Source organism: Rhyacophila brunnea, unplaced genomic scaffold (genome assembly GCF_057557595.1).
Source record: "Rhyacophila brunnea isolate RB1 unplaced genomic scaffold, BYU_Rbru_1.0 scaffold_8, whole genome shotgun sequence".
NCBI classification, from domain to species: domain Eukaryota; kingdom Metazoa; phylum Arthropoda; class Insecta; order Trichoptera; family Rhyacophilidae; genus Rhyacophila; species Rhyacophila brunnea.
In genome coordinates, this window is record NW_028233350.1 from 36886521 (window position 1) to 36906466 (window position 19946).

A 19946-nucleotide genomic window follows, 5' to 3' on the forward strand; every position below is an offset into this window, starting at 1 on the left:
TTGACAATTTGACAATTGTGTCAGAATAGTTGGATGAGAACATATTTTCATCAAATTTGAAAGAAAAGCATGTCGATCAATATTGTCACCTACCAGATGGCTGAAATAACATAATCGACAACGTGTGAACTTGCTTACTGAAAGGTCTATAAGTATATTAATTATTTTCCACAGGTACTGAGTTGAAAGTATCACTAAAAGAGAGTGATGTGGTGAAAGAGACGAAAGAAGGAAGCGAAGAAGGGAGAGCAGAAAGAGAAAGAGAAAGGGGAGGCCCTCCTAGACCCCCGCCCTACTCACGAGCCCCCCCTCCACTTGCGAATACATTTCCAGTACGTATTTCCTAACAAACCATTTAGAATATAAGTAATACCTAAATATATATTATGTAAATGTCAGCTGTTTCAAGTGTTATTCTTGAATTCCATAATCTTTTTATTTAAAAAAGTTTGGAAGCCGAATGGTGGGAATAGAAACTAATCTACAATATTCCTACTGTCTAATAGATATGACAATTATTTTAATTGTCATTTCTACAAACCGAACGCAATCAAGAATATTAACAAAACCATAATATTAAAAGGCATATATTTTTAGATATATTATAGAAATACCGACCTTATTTGATAATCATGTATACTTAATAAAATTTGTCTTATTGCTTTATGAGTTTTTTCCTTAAACCAAACAGTAAACAAGATATCGAATGCTCGAATGAAACCAGCTCAACTACCCAAACAATAATATTCGAATCATAGTTTCATAGTTATATACATACACAATATTAATTATTTTTACTGTTAGTTCCTGGTGAATTAGAAACATCATTATTTAGATATATAATAAAAGTATATCATAAAGAGACATATGCGTATACCAGCAGAATACCAGCAGAGGCACCTAGCGGAAAAATACGAAGCTTGCAAGTTGAGACATTTTTAGATAAACTTACAATTGTAAAAAAATGTGAATTATTACATTATATTTATGGTCATATTTCAAGTACATATTTATATTTTTATAAAAATCGATGTTTTTTAAAATAAATATAAAAAATATTAAAACGATGAATTAGTCAAAAATCTACACGTAAAAAATTGAAAACTTAATAAACTAAATTTTAATAATAAATATGACCATAAATATAATGTAATAATAACGTTATTCGTGACATAAATATGTTACAAATTCACATTTCATTCAACATTCAAGTTATCTTTGACTTAAAAAAAAATCTTTTCAATAATTTTAGATACATGTTAATTAATTTTTAATACAGTTGAAATTGTAAATTATCAAAAAATGTCTCAAATCGCAAGCTTCGTATTTTTCCGCTAGGTGCCTCTGCTGGTATAAGGATCCCCCTTAAGAATGCCACCATGATTACAAAAGATGGCAGTATATTGTGCACAATGTATTAATTTATTTAAAACAACCGATTGGGGTTAGTGTAGTTAGTGTAAAGTACAGCGTGTATACACGCTCATTTTATATGGCCGGTCTTGCATGCACGGGTTTGTAGAGCACGTAAACGCGCTCGTGGCATACATCCAGTTAATGATCTTAATGTTATGATGTCTTCATTTTTTACAGGTAGATAGAGGAATAAGAGAAGTCGTTACAACCAGGGCACTACTTCCCGCTGCTCAGGAAAGTGATGTTTAGTGATTCAATAAATAATTATGTCTCATATCAAACAAAGTAATAATATTTTTTTAACATTTTCCTACCTCCAAAAGATAAGGACATTGTGTATAACTCTCTTGTGGAAAACAAAAACAATTATTAAAAGTGATGAAGTTGCATTTAAATATATTATAATAATATTACTAATCCTAAAAATACTATGAATATCATTTTTACACAATTTTTATGAATATTGTGATTTTTTTAATCTCAAACAACTGAAACATTTGGGTATGTAGTGTAAAGTGTTGGCATTATTCAAACAAAATAATTATATCATAATAATTCATATCTACAAATTTGTTATAATGAATTCTATATCAATAATAATATGCTAGTAGTTTAATTAATTAATTCTGTAAATAAATATATTTTAATATTATATTATTTGGTATAATTTTTTAATAATACCACCTATGTTTTAACGACTGAAGTTTTTGCGAATTTTGAATGGTTAATTTCTTAACTAAATGTTTGAATAGTTACAGTTTATAACTTTTTTAGACACCACAATTTTACACTACAATCTATTATAATGTATAACATAATAATTACGTTTACTAATACAAATATTGAAATACAATATTAAACAGTTATGAATAAGTGGAGATTTTATTTGCTTTATATGAAAACTGTCTATAATAATGACGTTGAAGAGTATAAAGACAATTATTTATGTACATGTTTATTTTATTTAGATCTAGTAGGATATGAATAATAATTATAATATCAGTTCATTCCAGACATTGTATATTTTGTATTTGATAGATATGTCAGAAAATGCCAATATATTATTATTATCTTTATAGTGACGCCATGTTGAAATTATTATTTAAAATGTCAAAAATACCTGTGGAGAAATCATATAAAATAGACATGATTATTGTTTGCTTATTTGTAAGTGTAAAATATTGTTAAATTGATGAAAAATGTGATCTTTTGAATGAAGTTAGACTTAAAATGTATATTGTAATAAAACATAATGAAATAAAAAGGCTGTATGTCTTCCATCTGAGTATTACTGAAACAATAAATTTTTATTAATCTAAGTTACAAACAAAATTATCTATTATCAGTTCTTATCAATGATAATATAGTTTCACGAAGGCGCACCGCACCCCTACTTTGCTCGGCAGGATTTGCAGTAGCAAAATTCAAAAGAGACATAATATGAGGTTTGTGCATACAATTAAAACAATTAATACGCTTGCTGCTTACGGACCTGCGGCTAGTTCAAATCAAATTATTTTATATCTAAAGCTGTACTCGATTGGTGAGGTAAATGATTAAAAATGACTCCTTAATAGAATGCTTGTTAAGATAATCTCTACCTTATGGAGACTAATATGGCCCCCACATCCTGAAGCGGGCCCCCTTACCTATCGCCAAGTTTAAAGACAGTGTGATGCTCTATAGTAGCGTTTTCCAAATGGTGTTCGATACAGAACAGATAATAAATAGAATAACGATAGGCTATATTCAATACGCCGCATGGTGAAGCAGGCTTTTGAATGTGTGAGTGTCCTACAAAAATGAAGCACGCATTATGCATGTGCAATAGTGTGTGTAAAACAGCAACAATAAATGAGCGTAAATGCATAAACCGAAAGCAGTTTTCAGTATTCAATGTAAAACGTATTCTACACACGTGTGTAAGTTTAACCCGGATTCTTTCTTACTCGAGTCGCTTACCTGCTATCGCCTTACCCATTGTGTATTTCAGTTCCCATTATTTCTGAGTTCCCTGTTTTCGATGTAAACTTAATAGTATGTATTCAATGTAATTTTAGTAATTTTTGTATTTTTAATACATTCACTTGAATTATAGATTATCCGATATCGACACACAATAATCAAATATTGCATCGCACAACCACATTTTTTAATGTTAATAATCTTGAAGCAAAATAGCACCACAGGCGACTTCTTTATTAATAGAGCAAATTTGTAATATGTGTGTATCTCACTTATCTCTAGACCCACCACGGCGGGCCCCCAGGCTAGAGTCCTATCAGCCTCCCCCTCCCTCTTATGGGTGCCATGATCTACTTAAATATAGTCAATCCCAGTGCAACAGTGCCTTTAAATGGTACTTATTCTTACGCTTACACCATTCAGCGAGTGGCAGTAAAAAAAACAAACGATTTTATATTAGTTGAGTTGAGAATCATTTCTCTCCCTCACCTCAGTGAATTGTATATACAAGGTGGCTATCGACGGATAAAGTAATAAATATTATCACTTTATCATATTTATGTATTGAGGCGGTTAATATTGTTACAATAAATTAACTGTATAAACTGTCAAAACTATCTATCTCACTCTAAAAGTTAACACAACCAAGAGAGGGGTTGTTAAAATATTGCACTTTTTGAAAGTTTAGGCGGTTAACTTATTGTAACAATTAACCATCTCAATACATAAATATGATAAACTAGGTACCATCGATAGCCGCCTTCGCAGGACTAATATTTATAATACGTCCTACTAACTTTACTTTCAAACGTGTTATTAATATTAATATTATATTTACGTGAATAAATACCTTTCCATGCCCCGAGCCCACATTTTTCCCCATTATCCCCAAACATTTATCCCTATAGCTCAGTTATTTTTATACCTACTTCTACTTTGTCACCAGTGAAAAAAAAAACTACTGTCTATAATTACTGGCTATAAAATAAAACAGATATGAATATGCATACAGTTTTCATAAATTATAATAAAAAAGCATTTATCATATAACAACGCCAAAAAAATCGGATGAAACACCTAGGGTTTCGAGAATCGAAGACCCGGATTTCACTTTCGTGAGCCAGTGCCGGATCGCTATCCTCCATTTGGGAAACGCTGCCCTAAGGCATTACCATTACAAATAATTCAATTAAAACCATATTAGTTACAATCAATTTATCAATTTGGACGCAATTAACAACAATATTTATATAGAAATTCATAATAAATTTAATAAGAACGTCTTGCTACATCACTGCAGTTGTTCAATAAAGAACATTGCCTTGGTATATCATTATAAATAACCTTTTAGAAGAGACAAAAAAAGATTATTAAGATTAATATGCATAGAAAGCACCGCAAAGAGAAAAACAAATAAACATGTTTATAGTGTTATGCTAAAAGATGTCGATTCCTGCCTGAAAAATATAACTGTATATTACATGCACGCTATCTGTGCTCCTGTATGGCTTTGATATGTGGCACACAAGTTTCAAAGGTCTCTGAGCTTTAAGAAACGATGTCTCCGCCGAATCTTAGGAGTACCTTTGTAAAACCGAGTTACAAACACTAGAGTTCGTGAGCAGACACGGCGGCTCTCGGTGACTGAAGTGATCACGAAGAGACGCTTCACATGGCTGGGACATTTGTTCCGGATGCCGCCACAAAGTGCGACACTCCGTACTCTTATGGCATAACCTCAAGGGTTCCGTCGCCATGGCCGGCCCCTTCTTCATCCTGCAGCGGTGCTAAAAAATCAATCTATGCGCTGCAGGTCACGCACGAGATTTGGCGATGGACCGAGGAAAGTAGCACAACCTTGTACCTACTTAATACCTCAATAGTGCGGTGTGACATGGTGAAGTAAGTAAGTATTATTGTATTGTATGATTTCTGCTTCCCTTACCCAAGAAGGTTTAATTTTTTGATGGTGCTGTTATTATTATATTATAGTTCGATTTGAAATGGCAAAATAAAAAGCAAGTTTGAAAGTCAAAAGTAATTACGATCGTTTCTATTACATTCATAAGACCACCCACTTCCTGTTTACTATTTTAATAGCTTGAAAGGAAGCAATATTAGTAAACTTTCGGTGAAAGATTATGAAGCTAACCTCATCTAATATCAGAAATGTATATAATATTGTGTTTTTATTTACTACAATCCGATGATGATCATGGCCACTCCACGAAGAAGCTTCGTAACAGATTTCTTTACGATAAATCAGTGTTGGCCCCATGATTTTGGTCCACACATTGAGAAAAACAACATGTGAATTTTGTCAGAACCAGAATCCGAATCCTAGACCCTCGACTTATCGAACTGATACGTTGCTACGCGGCCATCGCAAAATATTAATTTATTTTTAATAAGTAAGTATTTCAAAACAAATCTTTCACTCACATAAAATATAATATAAATAACGAATACAATATAAAAATCATAGCTCTATTATGAAATCAGGAAGTTAGCAGTAATATGTATAATAAAAAACAAACCTATTGTATGCTAGTTAGGTATGTTATAAAACATATTGTATTAAGTTTACTGGTCTAGGAAATTTAATTGATTGGTTTATAGTAAAATAAATTTCCTTTCCTTCTGAAAATTCAATTGAAACCTTCTACAGTTTTAATTTCTGAAATTTGACTATGAAGTCAAAGCTTAACGATTGCTACAATTAACATATTAATATATTTCATGGTAAAATAGCACGAAACGGGAGGTTACTCAAACTTATGAATAAAATCAATTCCTTCAAACTATTTTTACTAGTTTCGACTATGTATGTGTCAATGTGAATTTATGCATGCATACCAACGGTTTTAAATAATATTAAAAGAGAAAATATTATGTAAGATTATTGGTTAAATAATAATAAATTAAAAAAAAGCTGTAATCAGAAAAGGGACAATGGTGTAGAGTATGTTCATCTTAATATTGTAATGATGACAGGTCAATTTAAAATATAAATATTATATTTTATTTTATTAGCACTGATTTATTAGACATTTCTTTAGTTGTTCAATTATAGTTTGTCAATTTATGGCTACGGCCGTATGTTGTAGCTTAACCACTGGGTAATGCCAAAAGAAATGGCGTATTTCAAAAAAACACTATCTTATTCTTAGGTCAATAATTATTATAAAGCAATCATTATTCGTATGATGTTTATCACACTTGAATGGTCAAAGACATAACTTATAATGAGTATCTTTATAATTATCTTCAAATTTGTTAATCTTGCCCATTTTTTGAAAAACAAAATGCCTAATTCTGGTCAAATTTGGGATCACAGAGATTATCAATATAATTTTTTATCGTAAATATTTCACTACAATAATGTCGAAATAAATTATACTGCTGGTTTTATAAATGCGTATAAAAATTAATAAATGTAAAAAATCTTAACACCACTGCACAGTTATGTACTGAAATATGACTATATTCAAAAACATTAGAGCGAGAGGTTTAAAAGAATACTATTTTATGTAATAAAAATACTTTATGCAGTCATCAAATGTTTAAAATAAATATAAAGGATAATAAGTCTTTAAAATTATATAAATAGATTATCTACAACGTTGAAGGTATGTCCAGGATCATGCTTTGAAAATAGAAAAAAAGCTCCATTTTGACCAACGCTGAGCACGTCCGCCCTTACGAGGCATTTCTTTAGTTATTCCATGGGTAACTTGAAATCATAATAAATTAAGGAGGATGATTAATTTTATTTAATTCAGAATCTATCAAAACTGAACTCTTGTATGTTTATACTAATTCTACTTGGTAACATACTGCGGGGAATCAATTATTGGTGAAGGTTTTAGATTCATTGCGTCATTAATTTAAAAATATATGAAATCCATACTCTGGACCCAAACACACATTGAAAAACAATACATGAGTTTGCCAGACAAATCATTTGAACCCGAGACCTTCGACATTTATTACAAACCGACACGTTTGCGCTAGGCCACCACGCGTGATATTATATAATTATGTATATCTATATAGAGCACAAGTGAAGTTAATAATATAAGATTGACAATACAAATCAGTGCCCGCTAATTTTGATAATCAGAAAAGTTGTATACTAACTAAAATTGCAAACACATTCAGTCTAAATAAAACTATACTTTGATATATATCTAAAGTATGTAGCTTGAGATACAATATTGTCACTCACCCTGTTTGCGTAAAAAGTGACATCACTGCAGATATGTGCCGATAATTTAGATCGCCAGTATGATACGCGATACCTACCGTCTAAAAAGACAAACACAGATTTACATTTCGGAGGTAAATAGTGACCTCCCTCAACTCACCCTTGGCTGACTTACAGCGTCGCCGTTGCCGCCGTCGGGTTGACAGTGGAGCAAACTGGCGCCAGTGTTGCTCCGGCGTCGGTCGGCGTCGCACGCCTTTCATTTCGACGCCGCTTTTGAAAGCTTGCATCGGAAACTTTGCTTATCGGAGAAAGCTCTTTGAAATGTTAAGATACTTCTTGATAACAAATTTAAATCAATTTAAACGTACATTAGTTACCTTTATACGCTTCTGATTATAGTTGTGTAATAAATCAAACACTTAAAAATAATTCTAATAAAGTGTTTTAAAAAAACCTTTTGTTCAAAAAAAAAACTATTTACATATTTTTTAATACATACATTACTTTTAATATAGTACTGTTATGAGCTTATTCTATGTGTTTTATAATTCAGATAAAAATATAATATTTTTGTTAATAGGTATAGCGATGATTTTTTTTAAATATTGCTAAAAATATAATAGATGTATATAGGTAAATAAAAAAACTATTATATAAAAATACTATGTGTTCATAGTAGATACATACTTAAATGTAATATTAATTTAAATATCATATTAATTATTATTGACTGGTCAGTTAAATATAAAAATGACACATTTTTATGAAAAACGTACCAGATGGAAAAACTAATTAATAAAATGTGTCTATATACATACAGAAAATATATAAAACGTAACATTATGTTAATATAAATTCATTTAAAATTGATAAATATAGTACAGAATAACCGTGTAAAAGAAAAAGCATTATCCACAGGCTTGATAAATTGAAATTATAATAATATATATGCAAATAAACCTATTAACAGTGGGTACCCATGGGTATCTTAAAATTTTAATAATACGCCCATTAAATCACTGACTGACTCGAATTTTCTTGTAATTAGAAAAATTATTGATGAACCGTGCAAGTATCAAGACATCAGTCTGTTTGATATAGCATTTAAAACAGTAGGTATTAGTAATGTATGAATAATAAATAATTACGTGACGTTTTAAACAATATATCGTAGACACTAATAATTGTGCTGGCATTTGAAGGTTATGTTACACTAGTGCCGGGTACTCGCCGATTTGAAATATGGGCAGCGCCAAGCTTATTACGGAAGTGACCTTTGAGAAGGAAAGCCTGTTGGGGTCCGTGAAACGAGGGTGGAGGACCGTCCAGCTGAGAGGTGCCTTCGGCCATATTGGACTCCTGGTGGCTTTGATGCTTTACACAGCGGGCGGTGGATTGGTGAGTATTTTTTGGCATACATTTTGACACGGGTTACGAGTATTGACAGTACTGAATTTAGGTATTTTCTAGCCACTACGACCTACAATAAAATGATCGATTTAATTTTATTTATAACTAAGTACATAAATTTAAATACATATTATTGATCTATCTATCCAATCCAAAGTCTGTTTCTTATTTTAATTCTGCATTATTATCAGTTACATTCAGCACACATAATCAAAAAAAAACTATTTTAGATAGCCTCATTAATATATCTACGATTGACATGTTATCTTTATGACATTTCGTGACAAATAATAATTTTACATTCTTTTTCAGATCAGATATTACGCTACTATATCAGAAAAAATATGAATACAAATATGCGAATGTCTAAAGAAAATAATAGGTTATTAATTTAGTCGTGTTTCTGAAACAGTTGCGTTTTTAATTTTAACTCAGTAAACCTCTAAATGCAGTAACAAAACGATCCCAAGTTATTAAAACAATAGTTTTTTACAGTACATATCTATGAAATTATTCATTTTACGCTAAGTACCTAGCGAGTCAGTATGAGTTTATTACTCATTTTTAATGTAGTTGCATTTTGGTATTAATTACGAGAACTATATTTCTAACCATTAGTTCTCTGCCTCGGAAGATAGTGAGAAAAAAATATATTTCATAAAATGCCCCCTTAATACGTTACTATAAATAATGCGTTCTCCGTGCTCTTTGACCTGAATCCAACACTGGGTATTCTGTCAGTTCTTTATTATTAAAATTAATCTTGATAAATGACCGCACCCGATAGTAAAATGGCAATATTTACACTCGTTCGTAAGTCGTGAAGTTTGTGGATATTATATTTATGCAGGGCGTAGTTGGTAAAATGTTACAAAATACCTATATAGGTAGATGTATATAATAGTATGTACGACATAGGTACAATAATATCTAATTTTTACTAACTTCGTCACGAAATAAGTCTTGCTGACACACTTTTGGAACACTTTTTAACAATAACCCAACGCAATAAATACATCATTTTCAGCACACCGTTCCTGACGCAATTTTGGTTTATGTGAAATTTCATGTTTGATATTTCATGTATTATTAATTTCTGTTTTCTTTCAAAATCAGCTTTAAGTACTTATTTCAAAAAATAGACGAGATAATGATAGATTTTATTCAGAAGGGAGGGGTGGTGTTGAAAAAAATCTTTGAAAAGGAAGCGGTGAGCGAAAGACGTTTGTAAACCTATGATTTTGACTTTTATTCACCTTTGCACAACCGTTTTTATGCTTCTTACTTAGCCATATACACATAAACAAAACACTGTTGATAATATGTCTTCTAATATTAATTTATTTTTGGCTTTGGATAAATATTATTATAGTACCAATATTGTGTTTTCTCAGAAATCATTCTAGCTGAAAACCAAATTACAATACAAATAGTAAATATCTGAGGCATGCTTAAAAACCTTCACATCATAAAATACCCAATAATAATATCAGCATAGATACGATATTTTTTTAGATATTAGAATAAAATTATCATCAATAAAATATTCAAAAATGAAAATATCAATAAAAAATATCAAATTTAAATGGGTAGGTATTTATTTTAACATGATAGGTAATAAAATGTGACAAGATAACTTATTCATTTTAAACAAAACATATTCATAAAGTTGCGTTTGAATTAAGAACACGATTCTGACATATTATGATATAAAACAAATGCCAATGTAATAATGACTTCCCTTTGCGCGAATTTGTTTGGGCTGAAATCAAGTGGTGAAAAATTGATTAGAAATATGCGAAGTGCATCTGTATCGCACAACGAAGAAAAACAACGGCAACATCTATTACATCTTGACAAATTAAAGTATGATTTTTTGTCGCGATATGAAAACACGCCCGAAAATCCATACAAATTGGAAGACTTCGAACAGTTACGCACGCTTGGAATGGGAGGATTCGGCAGAGTCGTTTTAACACGACTGACAACATCAGAGGGGAAATATTACGCTATGAAAATACTGGATAAAAAAAGAATTTGTAAGACTAAACAAATAGATCACACTCTGAACGAGAAAAAAATTCTTCAAGCCATGAAATTTCCATTTGTTGTATACATGGAATTTTCATTTAAAGACAATAGTTATATTTATTTCACCATGCCATTCGTTGCCGGAGGAGAACTGTTTACTTATTTAAGAAAAGTGGGGCGCTTTGAAGAACAACAATCAAGATTTTATGCAGCTCAGGTTATTTTGGCTTTGGAATACATCCACCATTGTGGAATGGTTTACAGGGACCTGAAGCCTGAGAATATACTCATTGATGTAACGGGTTATATAAAAATAACCGATTTTGGATTTTGTAAAATTGTAAAAGAGCGCACGTTTACGTTGTGTGGCACACCGGAATATTTGGCCCCAGAAATAATCTTAACAAAGTCCTACGGAAAAGCCGTCGACTGGTGGTCTTTTGGTGTACTTGTTTTCGAGATGAACTCTGGGTATGCACCATTTTATTCAAATGATCCGATGAGAATTTACGAAAAAATTGTCGGTGGAAAGTTCAAATTTGATCCCAGATTTAATACCGAGCTTAGAGATCTTCTGAGAAACACTATTCAAGTGGACTTAACCAGACGATTCGGCAACTTGAAAGATGGAGTCATGGACTTTAAGAATCATAAATGGTTCAAACCGATAAACTGGGACGATATTTTTCGTCGCAAGGTACGTCCGATATATATTCCGAAATGTAGAAACCCCGGAGATTCAACGAATTTCGAAATATATGATGAAGAACCACTCCATTTTTCGTCAATTTGCATGTATGAAAAGGAGTTCGCAAATTTCTGAGTCATAAGTTCGTCTGATGGTTGGTATGATTTTACAATCGTAATGAAAGTTAAAATAAAATACTTTAATGTTGATTTCTGTTCAATAAAATATAATATCGAATAATAGATTATGTAAGAGAAAATGTTATTTCTCATTAATTTGTTTATTTTTTAATTTTTTTCTCTATTATTAATTGAATTAATACCACTAAAATTGTCTACTTACCGATAATACCTACTTACTGTCTTACCTTCATGTTTCGTTTATATAAGTTGTACTCTCAATTTGTATTTTTACTCTAATAATTAATAAATCATTAAGAGACAATAACGTTTTGTGTTAATGTTTTTTTAAAAGTAATCTTGTTTTTATTCAATGATTACTTAATGGCTCAAATAGACTCTATGACGATCAGTCATATATATGTCGAAAACCCCGTTTCTTATGTTGGCGTCCTGTGTCACAGGGTGTCACAGAGTGTAAATACGATGTCATAGCTGTCATACAATATGTATGTATAATATATCGGAATGGCATAGATTTGATCAAAGACACTAAATCGCTCTTAGCATATATGTGCCCGATCGTTATATAGTCTATTTGAACCTTTAGGCGGGAGTTATTATAAAGCGGCTCGTCCGCGCGACGTACCCACTTGTGTCTCTAGCATTGTACATAACTACTTAACTTAACTAGATATAAGATACAAATTAGACATTTTTGAATTCTAGAAAAATACTTAAGTATACGGAACGGGACTTTAATTTACCATTCGGCATCAGGGCTCGAAATCGACCGGAGCGCACCGGAGAGCCGTTCTGGTTAATAAAATCCTCAAAATTATCGCGGTGTCCCGTAGAAATATTAAATTGACCGCCTGAGCTAGATATGCCATACAATAAAAAATCGACCACACTCGTATTTCATAAAACACACGTATATTAATTTTATATAAGTACCTATGTTAATATTTTCGTAAAATAAAATTATCGAGCGCTTCGGTACATTTCGAGCGCTGTTCGGCACAAATATTTATTTTTCCAATATGTTCTGAGGAGTCATTTTTTATTATTTTATGTCTATCGATCATAAAAATTGTATTGCATAATATAATATGTATGTAGGTACCTAATAATAATGTACAGGTGAGTAAAATACACAATTATAATATGTATGTAAAAATTGAAATGTTGAGAAATGAATAAGCGCACCGAATACCGATGACACATAAAAGTTATTGTAAAGTTATGATTACAAATTCTACGTAGGTTTTAATTTTAAATAATCTATAATTCAGATCTCATTTTTAAAAGGATTCTTAATTATTTTATGTTTTTTTTTAATATATAATATTTATCATTGTTTTTAGTATTTGACGAAGGACAACTGAAGTAATATTATTCAAATTATAAATATACAGTTATTATGATAATAATATACACATTTTATACATCATCATGTAAGTATATCAAAGATTTTGAAAAAATTTTCTTTTATGTGCAACCTGTCACATACCAATGACAAATTATTATAGTCAGGGCCTTTCAAAGACAACTTGTATTTTTGAGGCTCCCTTTAAAAAAAATATAAGGAATAAAATATAGAATACAAGTTTTTATTCATGGTATGTATTATTTATTATATGTTGAAATAGAAAATTATTTAATAAAAGCTTTTTATGATTTTACACAGAAAATTTAATGATTATTTCGGAATCATCGAAAGGATGTGCAATCTTGCCAGTCTAATAATAATTAATGTTTACCATAGAAAGTATTTAATTTTTTCCCCTAAGTATACATAATGATTGTGTACTTCTTTTCTAATAACAAACATGCTTAAATCGCAATTATAAACACTATACCTTACATACCTGATCGATATATTTTGTAAAACAGTGAGATTTGTTATATTCACTTAAACATGTTAGGTATGCATTTTTTGTAACAAAAGTAAAAATTGAGACCCCTAATATCGTAAAATCCGTGGAAAACTACCTCCCCTACCCATCCCAGCCTTTCTGATATATTATTTTGAAAATAAAACACTTATATCTTTGACGTTTTGTGTTGTACAATGGTCCTAACATTTTTTTTTAATTATAGGTTATGTAATAATTAATCATTAGAAGAATTATTATTCACACCACGGACAATATTTGTATACAATTAAATAAAGCTAATGATATTATTATCTTAAATGCCTATAAGTATTTTTTTATAAATAAATTACCTATGCACCTACGTAAAAATATAATAAAATAGGTATATGGGTATATAAATATATCGGTGGGTAATAAAATGAGACATGACTACCAATGCATTTAAAAAAATAGTATAGCATTCGTGAAGTTTCTTTTAATTTTGGAACACGTTATGCAACGATACTTATATTTTGACATTTATAAAAAAACAATATCAGCGACAAAGAATGACTCTGTCTTTCTCAAATTTTCGTTTCACTAGACCGAATCTCGTAGACACCAAAACTAACAATGAACTTGGAGGATTTAGCGAGGAGCAACAGCGGGTGTATAATTTGTATCTTGACAAACTGAAACTTGATTTCGAAATACGTTATGACCAAACGCCAATATATGAATACAAGTTGGAAGACTTGGAGCAAATTCGCACTCTTGGAATAGGAGCTTTTGGGAGAGTTGTTTTAACACGATTGACATCGTCGAATGGGCAATATTATGCCATGAAAATAATGAACAAATGTAAAATATATAAAACTAAACAGGTAGACCACGCATTGAATGAGAAGAAAATATTACAGGCTATCAAGTTTCAATTCGTTGTTCACATGGAATTTTCCCTTAAAGATAACAATTATATATATTTTGTTATGCCTTTTATCGCTGGTGGAGAAATGTTTAGTTATCTAAGAAAAATGGGACGCTTAGAAGAAGAACAGACAAGATTCTATGCCGCGCAGATTGTTTTAGGTTTAGAATATCTCCACCATTGTGGCATGCTATACAGAGATCTGAAACCAGAAAATATACTCATTGATATAACAGGATATATAAAAATAACTGATTTTGGATTTTGCAAAGTCGTTAAACATCGCACGTGGACGTTGTGTGGCACTCCAGAATATTTAGCACCCGAAGTGATACTAACTCAACCATACGGCAAGTCTGTAGACTGGTGGTCATTCGGTATTCTCGTCTACGAGATGTACTCCGGGTATCCTCCATTTTATGCCAATGACACGATGAAAATTTACGAGAAGATTATTAGAGGAAAATTCAAATTTGATTCGAGATTTAACATCGATCTCAGAGATCTCCTGAAAAACACGATACAAGTAGACGTCACAAGACGGTTTGGTAACTTAAAAAATGGAGTGCTAGACTTCAAGAACCATAAATGGTTCAAACCGATTAACTGGGATGATATTTTGCTCTGTAAACTGCGTCCAACTTATATTCCAAGCTGTAAAAGTCCAGGAGATGCGGGTAATTTTGATATATTCAATGAAGAACCACTTCGCGTTACGTCGGTTTGCATGTACGAGAAGGAATTTGTAGATTTTTGAAAACACCATATTATTTTCAATATATTATATTAATTTGAAAAAAAAACACATTAGTCCTTATTTCAATTCATCAAATTTAATACGCACTATGTAATTACATAATATGTATAAGTAAACCATTATAAAATATTGACACAGTGGGCGATTCAAATAATATATATTATCGGTCACAGTGCCTGTTTCAATACCAGCAATCATTATCACTACAACGATGGTGCCACTGTGATAACCAGTGATTTACTTATACGAAAAATGTTGAAGAATACCTTCTCTAGAAGACAAAACTTAAATGCATAAAAGTGAAGTTGAAAAAACAAGATAAAATGATAGAATTGTGTTGTACGGTTCATGTATATGCCTAGAACAATTTCTTTTCTGATGTTAAGCCAAACCTTCGTAGAAGATATAGTTTAAATATGAAAGTAATAATAAAAATTCTTGGTTAAATTGGTTGAATGTCATTTCGCATTTCAGATTCATTTATAGTGAACACACTTGTATTGTCCGTGTCTGCAAATCGCCAGAATGTCAACATAATAATTCCAGTCAAATTAAAAAAATATAATATGCATATATTATTGCACATTGTTTTGAATGAATTGAATTATGTAATACATCATTTTGTACCTACTTACGGTGGCCGAGTTGCCATTTGATCCCGTGACTGGGAAAAAATGCACGTTGTTTTTTTCAATGTGTGTTTGATACAGTACGACTCATTGGGTTTGGTGAATGCTAAAAACTTTTCCTTTTCGTTTTGAGAAATGATAATATTCTCAAATGACCATTTTTTACCGCAATGATTCACTCACTCCGTTCATTCTTTGCAATAAACTGTTATATAACATTCAAGAGTAACATTTTGATAGTTTTAAACGTAGTCAAACATTGTTGATAAGTATTTTTACAACGTTTTTATTAGCTTGTATTCTTGTTTGTCCGGTGGTTGTTTATCCAGCATAAATCTTGCAATCAATTTTTAACTAACTTCCCGACTAGCTAGACATTTGAAACAATTAGAATATATCAGAACACGATGCCAATGCATTCTTTTAATACTTTTAGCTACCTTTAAGCAGAATTGAATTCATTTTCAGTTAATTCTGTTTTGTATGGAAAGTTATTTCAGAAAAATCCGTAAAAAGTAAAAGACTATTTTTGCTTGCTAAGAGGGTGGTCCTATCCTATGGTCCCTAACTTTTATAATATTTCATAATACAACGGGAATGCATTTTTAATACTTTTAGCCATCTTTAAGTAGAATTGAATTCATTTTCAGTTAATTCTGTTTTGTATGTTTCGGAAAAATTTCGTTAAAAGTAATATTTACTACTCACTATTATTGGTTAGTAAGTGGGTCCTAGCAACTAAATTTTTACTAAAAAATGAAATGTCAAAATGACATTTCTGCATTCAATATTTAAACACCACAGACTCATACTCCTGCATGCACCAAAGTACCGACAGTTAAATCCGCCCCATGTTGCATATTCTCCGTGGAACCCCAAAAAAATTACGTGATCATCCCTCTCATTTTTAGTCCCACAAGGTACCTACTGCTCTGGATAAAATAATAACACTTAATTAGTATTCGCTAAAGTGTATTTTATAATATTTAGTTATGAATATGAGATTGTATCATTGACAATGATAATTGCATCCTGTCTTTTCTGAGGGGATTTCATCAGAATGATCTGAAAGTATCGACATTCTAAGACGCCATGTGGTCAAACGGTAAACAATTTTGACCATGTGATATTCTGCTCGCATTTGTGGGTGTATTGTCAATGTATGACAATAATTGTTTAACCAACCATTTCTTTTATTCAATGAATAATTCATAAGATTTTGAGAATGTAACATTCCATATTATATTAAATATACATAACTTGAATACAAAGATCGTAGCATAATTAGTTCACTGATTGGTTCAAATGTCGTCGAGTTTCGATTTTTTTTTCAAATATGATTTTTTTCTAGTGGGTATATAATATATATCTAAAGTGTTTTCAAGTTGTGTATGTTTAATTACTTAACCATTAAATGCATGATTTTTTTTCCTTTTTAATAAAAAATATTTACTCACATGCAACGGATAGGTGTAATTATTATGGGAAAAATAGTTTTAAAAAATATTGAGTAGTTCGTTCTATATCTTTTTATCTAAAACACTTTGTACTATAAAAATGATGTATTATTTTTTTAAGTTAAAATTATTGATACATAATCAATCAATTCACTTTATAGAATCCAGTAAGATTTTTTTCTCGATCAAAATCATTTTTGTGGTAAAAACTGAATTTGAACATGGGCATTAAAATAACTGGCAAAATCCGGCTCATACATTTTATTTTTTATTTTATTTATTAAGGAAACAAACAATTATATTTTGATTACAAAAATATGTTTAAAAATAGAATAGTGAAAAGTTATCGCAACCAGCAAAGTCTCCATATATAAATTATAATATAGTTAGGCCTAACAAGATAGAAAGTAAGAAAATAAGAAGAACATAAATACAAAGAAATTATATAAGAAAAATTAATAAATATAGACAAAAAGTAAATTTTTTAAAAATATATAAGTATATAATATATCTATATTATTTATGTTTGTTAAGAATCATTGAAATTTATACATAATGTGTGTGATCTAAGATAGAACAGAAAAAGAGAATAATAAGAAAGGAAAAAAAACATAACTTTTAAAATTCGATCAATGTCCACTATTTGCGTTTAAACGAAACAGGTGAATTGTTGAAAGGATCAACGGTGGAGAAATATATACTGTAATTTAAACAAGAGCGCATAATATATCATCTCTGGTTCGCATCGTTCGATTACAAATTACATCCAACAACCACAAATAACAATGACATGACTAGCGGCAAAATTAGAATAAAGATTCCTACTTTACCATTGGAAATAGAATTTATGGTAAAATCGATTTCTGTTTTGCTCAAAATACTGAAGCTAAAGTTTGTACTATACGTAGTGCAGTATGCATTTAAGAGTTAAACCATACATTACCATCATACGAGTGAGTGAATGTGAATATGTTGTTATAGAAAGCTCATAATACGAGGGTGGGTCAATAAGTCCTTAGAAAAGCCGACAGGTGGCGCGACTAGTAAAAACAATAACAGGGGATTATTATGCATCTTTATTGGACCAGCTAAAAAACAAAATTGAAGAAAAACGGCCTCATTTAAACAGGAAAAAAATCCTCTTTCATCAGGACAATGCCCGTGTTCACACATGTTTACGATCAATGGCTAAAATTGAAGAATTGAAGTTCGAATTGGTCGACCACCCACCGTATTCGCCAGATTTAGCCCCCAGTGACTTTTTCCTTTTCCCAAACTTAAAAAAATGGCTAAGTGGACAACGTTTTTTTTCAAATGAAGAAGTCATCGATCGGACAAATGCTTATTTTGAGGACCTTCCGAAAACTTATTTTTCTGACGGTTTAAAAAAAATTGAGAAACGTCTAACCAAGTGTATTGAGCTCCAAGGAGATTATGTTGAGAAATAAAAAAAAATACAAAAATAAAAACTGTTTTAATGCTTTTTTCTAAGGAATTATTGACCCACCCTCGTATGTACGATTATGTACACCCCAACACGAATTTCATTACGGCGATTGTCGACTCTAGTGTGATTTGTAAATGACACTTTGTTCATTCTAAACTCTATTCTGAGCAATAAATTCATCCTATATTAGTGTTTGTGGCCGATGAATACGCTTTTCAAAGTTTTCCTTATATTAGGTATAGAAATAAATGACTTGTTGAAATAGTAATATTATAAACCTAGATTATTTTTATACATGTCCACTTTTTTTAATAATCATCGAAACTTCTACTTTTCTAATATATAATATAATTATAATAATAAATATACATAATGAACTCCATTTCAATTTTTTTGCAGTTGCATTCTACTTAAAGATGGCTAACAGTATTAAATAAATGCATTGGCATCGTGTTCTGATATATTCTAAAAGTTTCAAATGTCTAGCTAGTCGGGAAGTTAATTGAAAATCGATTGCAAGATTTGTACCGGACAAAGAACCACCGGATAATAATAAAGAATACGAACTAAGAAAAACGTTGTAATAAGCAGTAGGCTTCTGTTTTTTTATAACTACTATATTCTAATGATATTGAACTACAGATTTATAACCTATTTTGTTTTTTATTTGCTTTGAAATTTGATTTCTGAATCAAATCAAAAATCAAAATGAAAGGGGGGTTCTCTCCATCACTTATAAAATGAGGTATGCGCAAAAAAAATAATGCCATAGTGTTTATGGGTTTTTGGATACAATATAGTTTTTATTGTAGTTTATTAATAGACTATACTGAGCTACTTTGAATTTTGTTTAAATTAATTTGAGCATTTCAATAATAAATATAAGCTCTTTTGCTTCTTAATTACTCAATTATTGCATATGCTGGGACTATTAACAATTAAAATATTACTTTGCAAGACGTCTATCCAATTGGGTGGCTGATTTATCATACGTGCAACGCCTGGCTAAGTGACATGAAGTCGATTCCGC

The 19946-nt window shown here is 30.7% G+C and overlaps 2 protein-coding genes, 1 long non-coding RNA gene and 2 pseudogenes across 3 annotated transcripts in view; 4 read left to right on the top strand and 1 right to left on the bottom strand.

Annotated features, from left to right (window-relative positions):
* LOC147064181 (uncharacterized) overlaps window positions 1-1763 on the top strand; it is a 61873-nt gene extending 60110 nt beyond the window's left edge. The window contains exons 14-15 of the mRNA XM_085959237.1: window positions 175-332; window positions 1594-1763. Of these exons, the coding sequence (XP_085815363.1) occupies window positions 175-332; window positions 1594-1665 (230 nt within the window). The 3' untranslated portion in view covers window positions 1666-1763. The remainder of the gene's footprint in view (window positions 1-174; window positions 333-1593) is intronic.
* LOC147064182 (uncharacterized) overlaps window positions 1-19946 on the bottom strand; it is a 360934-nt gene that overhangs the window by 12095 nt on the left and 328893 nt on the right. The gene's annotated exons all lie outside the window — the stretch shown is intronic.
* The window catches only part of LOC147064183 (TWiK family of potassium channels protein 7), a 165010-nt gene continuing 153897 nt past the window's right edge, over window positions 8834-19946 (top strand). The window contains exon 1 of the mRNA XM_085959236.1: window positions 8834-8989. Within this exon, the coding sequence (XP_085815362.1) occupies window positions 8834-8989 (156 nt within the window). The remainder of the gene's footprint in view (window positions 8990-19946) is intronic.
* Window positions 10773-11855, top strand: LOC147064184 (cAMP-dependent protein kinase catalytic subunit pseudogene; annotated as a pseudogene).
* On the top strand, window positions 14268-15383 carry LOC147064185 (cAMP-dependent protein kinase catalytic subunit pseudogene; annotated as a pseudogene).